Genomic DNA, 8,683 nt, shown 5'->3' with positions numbered 1-8,683 from the left:
TAAGCTATAGTACTATGGACCAATAGCCAGCTCATGAGTAGCTGACATTGTATTTATCCATTTACAATTAACCATTCTTATAGTTTTTCATAAATGCAAGAAAAATACAAAGATATATACATATAGTTCTTGTTTGGCATGTACATATATAAATACACATATTTCTTCTAACTACATTATAATTAACTTACTGGTTTGTTTAAAACGAGTTTCCAACCAAAACAAAGGGAAACCATTTAAAGCTTTCAAGTCTTCAATAAATTTCATTTGTTTTCACTCTCATGTCTCTCTTGTTAGGCAATGAGTTTTTAAGCTTGCAATAATTTGTTTTTTAATATATATTTATATGTCAATTAATCGAATAGGTCAATCGGTTAAAAATAAAAGATGAGGCTGGTTTGTATTTTTCTTTCATAATAAAGTTTTTTTTTTCTCTGCGTTTTGTATGAAAATAATAAGAATATAAGACCAATTAATGATAAGGTTAAGCCAAGCCTTGTCCGGCATTCCATATGCATAATTAATCAAAATAAACCTTCATTTATGCTATTTTTTTGGTCTGTCTTTTGACTAATCATAAGATGTCGAATATAACACTCTTTGCCCTTGCAAAGGGAAACTCAATGGGTCCACTCTAAAACTGTTTTGAAATCAATGTCATCTACTGTTTATAAATATGGTAACTGTTATAAGCATTAATATAACATTATTATTAACTTGAAACAAAAGTACTTGAATTTTCTACACTACTTTCAAAATCATCGCATGATTCTACAGCTAACTCTTTTGGGGTATTAGTTTTTGTTTGGGGTATTAGTTTTTGAATAGTTGAGTTACTTTAAAAAAATATATATATAAATGAACTTATTATGAAAATAATTAAACTCAGTGTATAAAATAATTTACTTTATCGTTAAAATTCTCACAAAAATTATTAATTTTGCTTTATAAAAATTTAAACTAAACATAAAAAAAATATATTTTATATTTTCATACCCACCTACACTTTGCCTCGTACCAAACCCCCTGAAAACTTAACCAGAAACCAGAAACACATGCAAGATTTTATACAAACCTAATTTTCATGTATATATATATATAGTAATTATTAATTGTATTCATGTGTGCACGTGTACCATAACTGCCACATTCTCCACTGTTTCTTATTAGTAATATATATCTACTATCTACCATTATCATTTATTTTGTATCAAAGTGAAAAAAAAAAGTTTTTCTACTTTTCAAGGTTAAAAAAGACAAAACAATAGTGTTTTGCATTGAATATTTGTGTCCAAGTTTATTGATTTGGCATAATCTAAACCAAATGTTGAACCGTACGGATTAGACTCTGAACTGTGAACCCATGACTAATCCAAGCCACATTTTATTTATTTATTATTTATTATTTTATGGGAAATTATACAGTAACAAAAATAAATAATAATAATAATAACCAAAGTACACACAGTTAATTGGAACAGCAAAATATACAGAAACTAAAATGGTTGAAAATTAAATGGCCTTATTATTTGTCTTCTTCATTAAGTTTTACTTTTTTCTGTTTGATCTTAAGTTTGGCAGCATCACAACCATTCTAAAGCACCTTAATGATCCTTCTGAGTGGTCCAATCCAATCAAATTGACATACTTAAACTCATATAAGCATACATTTTTATATGTATTTATGTTTGGCCAGGCCAAATTCTAAAACACAGCCAAAAAATGCAATAGCCCAAACCTACAGCTGTATATAAAAGAAAGGGGGAAAATGAGTGAAATAAGCTTCCAAAAACAGATTTTGACACTGAAAGTGAAATAATTAATATACATGTAGTGGTACTAGTACAGATATACTGATATATATTCATATATACTTTCTTTTTCTTTTTTTGAGTAATTTATGTATACTTTTATTAAGAAAAACTAGTGTTGGAGTGATTAGAAAGGAGAACTAACATAATAAAGGCATGAAAAAACGTTCGGTTTCCCATGATCTAGGTACATATCCAAGCCCAGGAGCTCCACAATATCGTGGAAACACCGGTGGCTCTCAAAAGGGTTGGGCCTCAGAGCGGTTGCCGCCACCGGCGACGTCAATCGGAGGTGGTCTGCAGATTGGTTCATCATCATCAGCTGCTCTAATGAGTTTCAACAGTGGAAGAACACTGCCCTCTAAATGGGAGGACGCCGAGAGGTGGATTTGCAGCCCGGTTTTTGGACAAGCCATGACTAGTAGCAGTAGTAGTAGCAAGTGTTTGAATAATAACAATAATAATTCTCAGTATCAGAAGCGACCAAAGTCCAAAAGTGGCCCAATTGTTCACCCGGCTACTGGCTACTACTCAAACCATTCTCCAGCTGCAGTGGTGGAAGGCGGCGGCGGTGGTGGCGGCAGCTTGAGGAGCTGTGTGGCCGCGAGTGGTTCGCCTTTTTCGACTGGTGTTTTGGCAGCTGAAAGTGTCTTCAGTAGTGGTGTTGGAGTAGGAGTAGGACAGCTCTCTAGAATGGCTACTGTTCCCATTTGGCCAGAATTAGGAGAGAATAGTGCTAATTCTAATTCAACCCCATCTCCCAAGGTACAATCTTTATCTTCTTTTTTTTTCATATGGGGTTAGCTAGATTCGTCATTAGATCAAAAGGGTCACAGCAAAATTTGATTTTGATCTGGTTTTTTGTTCATAGAAAGATGGTGAATCCTCGATTTCCAGGACTGTTTCTAAGCGAGAAATGGCGAACCAAATGAGTACTCCAAATAAGGACTGTGCTCGTTCATCCATGGAGGTAGGGAGGTTGTCGCTTACTTCGTCTCCACCAGCTCTACTTTCTATAATGGAGCAGCATAGTGATGATCATTCTGGTAAAATAGAAGTCAAAGATGTTCAGGTTGACAAGCGAGCCACCATGACTCGGTGGTCAAAGAAACGTGGAATAAGAATCAGTAAGAAAGACAAGCTTGATGTTAATAATAATGACCTCAGTGAAAACGCCTTGGCAGTTTCAGCTTCTTCTTTTGATGTTTCAGAGTCTGCCATGGACAACTCAAAGTACGATTTTTTCTTCTTCTCTCATCTCAAGTCTTCATTTTCATTTATGTACTTCACTTTTGGAACATTAATACAGAAAGAGACACCATATTCTTTCTCAGCTTTCTTTCTTATGTTCCATAACATTGAATTGGGATCAAATTTGCAGTGCTTGTCTGATTTTCCTTTATATTCCAAAATATGTTTATTTATATATATAAATGGTGCGTGGGATATGCAGGTGGCAAAGAGAGGAAGCCAAAATCATTGCATGGGAGAATTTACAGAAGGCAAAAGCAGAAGCTGCAATTAGAAAACTTGAGGTCGAGATTAAAATCATATCATATATGTCTAACATATTATACATCTTCTACTCAAGTACTCCTCTTACTCTTATCACATTTACTTCATTTTCAGATGAAACTAGAAAAGAAGAGGTCAGCTACAATGGATAAGATCATAGACAAGCTGAGAACATCACAGTATAAAGCACACAAAATGAGAACCAATTTATCAGCCAACGAAAGCCACAGCCACAGCCACAGCCATGAGGTTCTTAAGACTCCACGCAAGTTCTTCTGCTTACGAAAGCAAATTAGGGTCGGATTACTAGGCCGCTTCTTTACCTGCCGCGCTTTCTAGCTCTGTTTTTTATTTTACCCTTAAATCTGAATTGTTCATTGAACTAGCTTTTCTTTTTCTTTTTCGATTTTCTTCTTTTTGAATGTGATTTGATTTGATGTAACAGGTCACATAGAATAGTGAGTTGGTTAGACTTAGGGAGCTCCTCAAAGTTTAAACGGTTGGATTGAAATAACAAAGAAAATGCTTATCCTTGTGTTTTGCAATTTATAATGATCGCAACATTGCCGTTAATACATAAAATGCTATATAATGCCATCATATATTCATTCCAACACCATTCACTGCTTAATTTAAGGCAAGAAAGAACTCCTCGGATGGAGTAGATTATTTTTAGAAAAATAAATATAAGTAAACATCTACATGAATCATAGTATCATACACGCGATTTGTAAAGGTTTTGGAATAAACACTAAATTTCTTTCATGCTAAATTTCTTATCCACGACCATCAAATTCCCAAATGGAGGCTACTTTTGCACAAGTCGATCAACATTCAACCCCAACTAAACTTCCCATGGAACTTATAGCATTATACCAATTTATGGAAATAAAATGACTGACAATAATTATTTATAGCCTGAAGAAAAGACCCCAAGAATCCTTTAGTATGGCCTGTACCTCCAATCTGCTCTTGACGGTCTCCCACTGCCCATTCCATAACCCCCCCACTGCAAAACAACAAAGCACCGTTTAACATATCAAGTAGAGACTTCTTGAAGAAAATAAATAAGTTTGAACTATTCTTGTTCGAGAGATGCCACAAAAACCAAAAGGCAATTCACTACTTAAGAAGTCTCACTAGAATGGACTAGTTTGTTCGTTTTGAAAGTAACACATGGAACACAATGAAAACTAAATTTTAAGTTCAGCCAATATAGTATTACTCACGTCATCAAAATCCAGGCTTCCATACATCCGGCCATAGCCACCACGCATTGGACCAGGATATCCCCCAAAGGCTTCTGCACTATTCATCATAAAATTTCCACTAGGGCCAGCATCATCAAGAGGTGTGGCCGTATCTATTGCAACCTAAAATGTACAAGCACAAATAAAAGTAACAGAAGTTAGGTCAGCAACCTACATTTTAGTTGCGACTCACAGGCATTGTATGAGCATTAGCAAATCCAGAGTCGAGGCTTCCAAAGAGCAAGGTAAGGATGATAATTTGTATTGCACCATATTATAGAAAAACAACTGACCCTTACAATTGGAGTTAGTACAGACGCACACACACACACCTAGGTGAACAGTGAACTAGAACCTAAATTTAAAAGAATCAACCAACATCCTAAACTGACAAGGAGCTTTGACTTGAGTTGAGAATAATTAGAAGAGAAAAATAAAAATTGTTACCCTTGTAACATATAGAAATCATCAAGATAACTGTTTTCATAGAACATCACAATTCCTAAGCACAGAAAAGAGTTAAACCTGGAACTTGGAAGAGGTTTTAAGGCTTTTGAAAATCATCATGCTACATACTCACAATTCTTATATGAATTTGACTTAACTAAACACAGATTTTACATGTCCTCTTGAAAACAGTGTCTCCAAATTATTATATAAATGACTATAAATTAGTTAATGTTAAGAATATAAAATGGTTGAGCATCGAAGAAATGATAGAAATACAATGTACCAAAGCTCAGCATCCATAGAAGTAAAGCAATGACTCTAATGAGAGGCCAATGAGATAAAGCCATAAGTAAGTAAATCACATCAGCACTAGGTGACGAGAAAGAATCTGGCTAATACATATGAATACCATGCATTCACCTTGGTATCCCCCAATCATATCAAGGAAAACTAAGTCTGAATTTATCTGTTTGGAATTGAAAGCATTGTATGATGGGAGATGTTGTGATGTCATGATATGACAGGTGAACCAAAAACATTATAAAATAATGAATTAAAGGATGTCATGAAATCCTCCTACAATCCTGTATAAATTTACTACTAAGTTTGGCCTTGAAAGTTAGCAATTTAGCATCAAACATTTAGCCAGATATGGCACAAATAAATTCAAGTCATACCTGTTGTCCGCATATCTCATGAGACCTCCGTGCCACCCGTTCTGCTACACCATCTTCAGCAAATGTTACAAAACCAAAACCTCTGTGGCCACTTCTTTTGGGGTCCTATTATCAGATACATTATTTCATTTAGTTACCTAATTTAAGTGTTCTATTTCTACACTGACTGAAGATACATGCTATCTCACCCTGGGAACATAGACATCCATTATACGGCCAAATCTTCCAAAGTATTGACGAAGGTCTTCAACAGATGCCTCTGGAGGCAACCTACCAACAAAGATTTTCTTTCCCACTCCTCGTGTAGATTCACCTCCTAATTAAACAGGACAAAGAAATCATTGATTGCATGGATCATCATTACCAACATAAATTACAGAATCCCTGCAGCGGCACTTACTTCCATACATAGGTCCTGGATGGTCATATAAGGTAGGAGCTCCAAGCGCTGCATATCTGGTTGCTGCAGAAATATATGCATTGTATGCACCATATCCACCCTGTGGCACTCTGCCTACTGGAGGCCTAAAGTCATCTTCCTGATAACATGATATGATATTTCTTAAATCAATTAGTTTTTCATAATACAATTATTCTTGTAACTTAATATATATATATATATATATATTTATATAAACCATGTCAGTAAGAAAACGTACTGAGAACTTATTATGCTCTATCATCTGACCTACCTTAGGAGTCGCTCGATCAACAACTACAGTTGAACCTCCCAAATCATGAGTGTCAGCCATCAAGTTATCAACAGACTCTGCAATATTTTAGATCAACATATGCTTCGTTAATAATATAAATACATAAATTTAATATTTAAGACCAAAAGAGAACTGTATGATCAAAATTCAAAACAATCATGCTTCTGTTTCTGAACACAATAAACTTACATAATTGGAAATCAGGGCAGGTAATAAAAATATCAGACAGCTTATACTTTATAATTACAGCAACATGCAAGACATTTTCTATATTGTAGAAGCTGTAAATTCACCATAAACATAAAATGAATGGACAGACCTGCATTCGCAAAGGTGATAAACCCAATTCCACGATGTGTAGTCGAGCCTTGATCCTGAACCACATTTAGAAAAGTTAAACATAACCAGTACAAGCTTTAAAAAGTTTACGAGTAAAAAATGAGTCTACATCAGATATGAATGTTTTATCAAGTTGAATGTACACACATAATCAACATGTACAGTTACATTTCTAAAGCTAATTCTCCAAATGTAATCACATTCACACGAGAGGAAAGAAAGGGCACCTTTGGCATGTATAAGTCAGTTATCTCACCATATTTCTCAAAATGACTGCAAAGAGAAGAAACAATAATATCATGTACGCATACACCCTAGGTCATCAATTAATTAGAGAATATATAAACGATTTCTAGAAAATAAACTCAAATTACCTCTGAAAAGTAGCTTTTGACACTGATTGTGGAATCCTTGCCACAAAAATTCTGGTCACTTTCTTAGCAGGTGCTCTCATTTCTTCCTGAAAAAATATACAAATGTACTAAACATCAGCCATAACAGTCCTCTTTTATACTGACGCTTTAATCTTACAGATGCCCATACTAAGCATTCTAAACGAAAATTAAAGCAACAATAGTTTTACGAAACCTTTGGGGTTGCGACTTTAATCTCCAGCATTCTGCTCCCAAGGAAGTGCTCCCCTGATAAAGCACTCTGTACGTAGAAGACACGAGATATCAGCTAACATAATCAAGTAGTGACCACGGAGATCAATACGAAGACATAATATTTCAAGCATTATTAACCCGAATCCACGAACGCATTGAAATCAACTAACCAAAATTGTCCAAATTTAAAATTCACCCACCTTAGCATCTTCTTCTGACACAAATGTCACATAGCCAAATCCACGAGATCGACCAGTTGAACGCTCCTAGCAACAAGAAATAAATAAAATCAAACATCACATTAATAAAGCTCATTTCTTTAATATACAAGAAAAGGGAACTTAGCTAACCTTCATGACAATACAATCTTCCAATTCTCCAAATTTGCTCATATACTCTCTCAACCCATCGGTTTCAACGTCCCACGGAATACCCAGAACCTAAAAAATCCAGTTTTAAATTACACAACAATAAAGAAAAGAAACAATTCCAAAATTTTCAAACTTGAATATCCAATAAGAGGAATTAACGAATTACTTCAACAAAAACTTACCACAAGCTTGCGCTCCATGAGAAGAAGGTCAAAGAAAAACCAGGGAGAAACCCTAACACTCAAAAACCCAGAAAGCTCTCACAGACAGACAGCGCTCGCGCTCTAACCACACCCTCTCTCTATCTCTCGCTCGCTAAATCTCACACACTCGCTCCCTGCACATGATAAGAACACCTCTTTCTCACACACAATCGTCAAATACCAAATGAAAGTCACCATTTTTGGATGCGAAGAAACTCAAACAAAAATCCGATTAGAAACAAAAGAATGAAGAAGAAAACAACACAAAATTGTGGAATATACTCGCTCACTGACCTTGATTTTCCTTCCTGGAATCTTATCTCTTCAAATCAAACCCCCAAAAAATGGCTGGCCTCTCCCGATCTCTACTCTTTAATTTCTATGATAACATTTTATTTTTCCTTCTTCCCAACTCACTTCGCGCTTGGTTCGGCTTCGGGACCTTCGCCCGGGCCTCTCGTGGGCCTTTTTTGACAAATCCAATGCCCACTTACTAAGTTGGGCCCATATAACAACATTTACCCACAAAGATTTCCATAAATTAAACGAAAATTTACAACATTCGTTACAATAATATTTAATATTATAATATACAAAACTAATTCTTTTCTATAAAAATCTCATTATAATTAGTTTTTGAGACAAATCTCATCTATAAACCTACGTTGCTTCTCAAAAGTATCTGCAAATCTCTGAGCTAGTACTCAGATCAGATCCAATAGTGGCTACTTCAACTTCATTAGTTG

At 35.1% G+C, this 8,683-nt stretch overlaps 2 protein-coding genes across 4 annotated transcripts; one reads left to right on the top strand and one right to left on the bottom strand.

Moving 5' to 3' along the window:
- Positions 1–1,732: 1,732 nt before the first annotated feature.
- Positions 1,733–3,861, top strand: LOC133810188 (uncharacterized). The gene is made up of 4 exons (XM_062246008.1): positions 1,733–2,576; positions 2,683–3,044; positions 3,265–3,346; positions 3,441–3,861. The coding sequence occupies exons 1-4, from the start codon at positions 1,968–1,970 to the stop codon at positions 3,663–3,665; spliced, it is 1,278 nt and encodes a 425-aa protein (XP_062101992.1). The 5' UTR covers positions 1,733–1,967; the 3' UTR covers positions 3,666–3,861.
- A 96-nt stretch (positions 3,862–3,957) lies between these two features.
- Positions 3,958–8,388, bottom strand: LOC133810204 (uncharacterized). Of its 3 annotated transcripts, none has more exons than XM_062246015.1 (14): positions 8,232–8,388; positions 7,917–8,071; positions 7,714–7,803; positions 7,564–7,629; positions 7,344–7,409; positions 7,130–7,215; positions 6,983–7,028; positions 6,736–6,790; positions 6,396–6,472; positions 6,104–6,242; positions 5,892–6,019; positions 5,704–5,808; positions 4,556–4,699; positions 3,958–4,335 (listed from the first exon to the last, which is right to left on the bottom strand). In XM_062246015.1, exons 2-14 carry the CDS (start codon positions 7,932–7,934, stop codon positions 4,270–4,272), a joined length of 1,086 nt encoding a protein of 361 aa, XP_062101999.1. In that variant the 5' UTR covers positions 7,935–8,071; positions 8,232–8,388; the 3' UTR covers positions 3,958–4,269. The 3 variants fall into 3 exon arrangements, with proteins under 3 accessions (XP_062101999.1, XP_062102002.1, XP_062101993.1); XM_062246018.1 differs by having other exon boundaries at positions 7,917–8,092; positions 8,232–8,249; XM_062246009.1 differs by having other exon boundaries at positions 7,917–8,312.
- Between the last annotated feature and the right edge of the window lie 295 nt (positions 8,389–8,683).

This window comes from Humulus lupulus, chromosome 1 (assembly GCF_963169125.1).
Source record: "Humulus lupulus chromosome 1, drHumLupu1.1, whole genome shotgun sequence".
NCBI lineage: Eukaryota > Viridiplantae > Streptophyta > Magnoliopsida > Rosales > Cannabaceae > Humulus > Humulus lupulus.
This window is presented reverse-complemented; position numbering and strand designations above follow the sequence as displayed.

Coding starts and splice junctions, on each gene's coding strand:
- LOC133810188 (XM_062246008.1), top strand. CDS start 1,968: ATGAAAAAACGTTCGGTTTCCCATGATCTAGGTACATATCCAAGCCCA. Junction 3,045..3,264: donor TCTGCCATGGACAACTCAAA/GTACGATTTTTT, acceptor TGGGATATGCAG/GTGGCAAAGAGAGGAAGCCA. Junction 3,347..3,440: donor CTGCAATTAGAAAACTTGAG/GTCGAGATTAAA, acceptor CTTCATTTTCAG/ATGAAACTAGAAAAGAAGAG.
- LOC133810204 (XM_062246015.1), bottom strand. Junction 7,216..7,343: donor TTAAAGTCGCAACCCCAAAG/GTTTCGTAAAAC, acceptor ATATTTTTTCAG/GAAGAAATGAGAGCACCTGC. Junction 4,700..5,703: donor ATGAGATATGCGGACAACAG/GTATGACTTGAA, acceptor TGTACATTTTAG/GTTGCAATAGATACGGCCAC.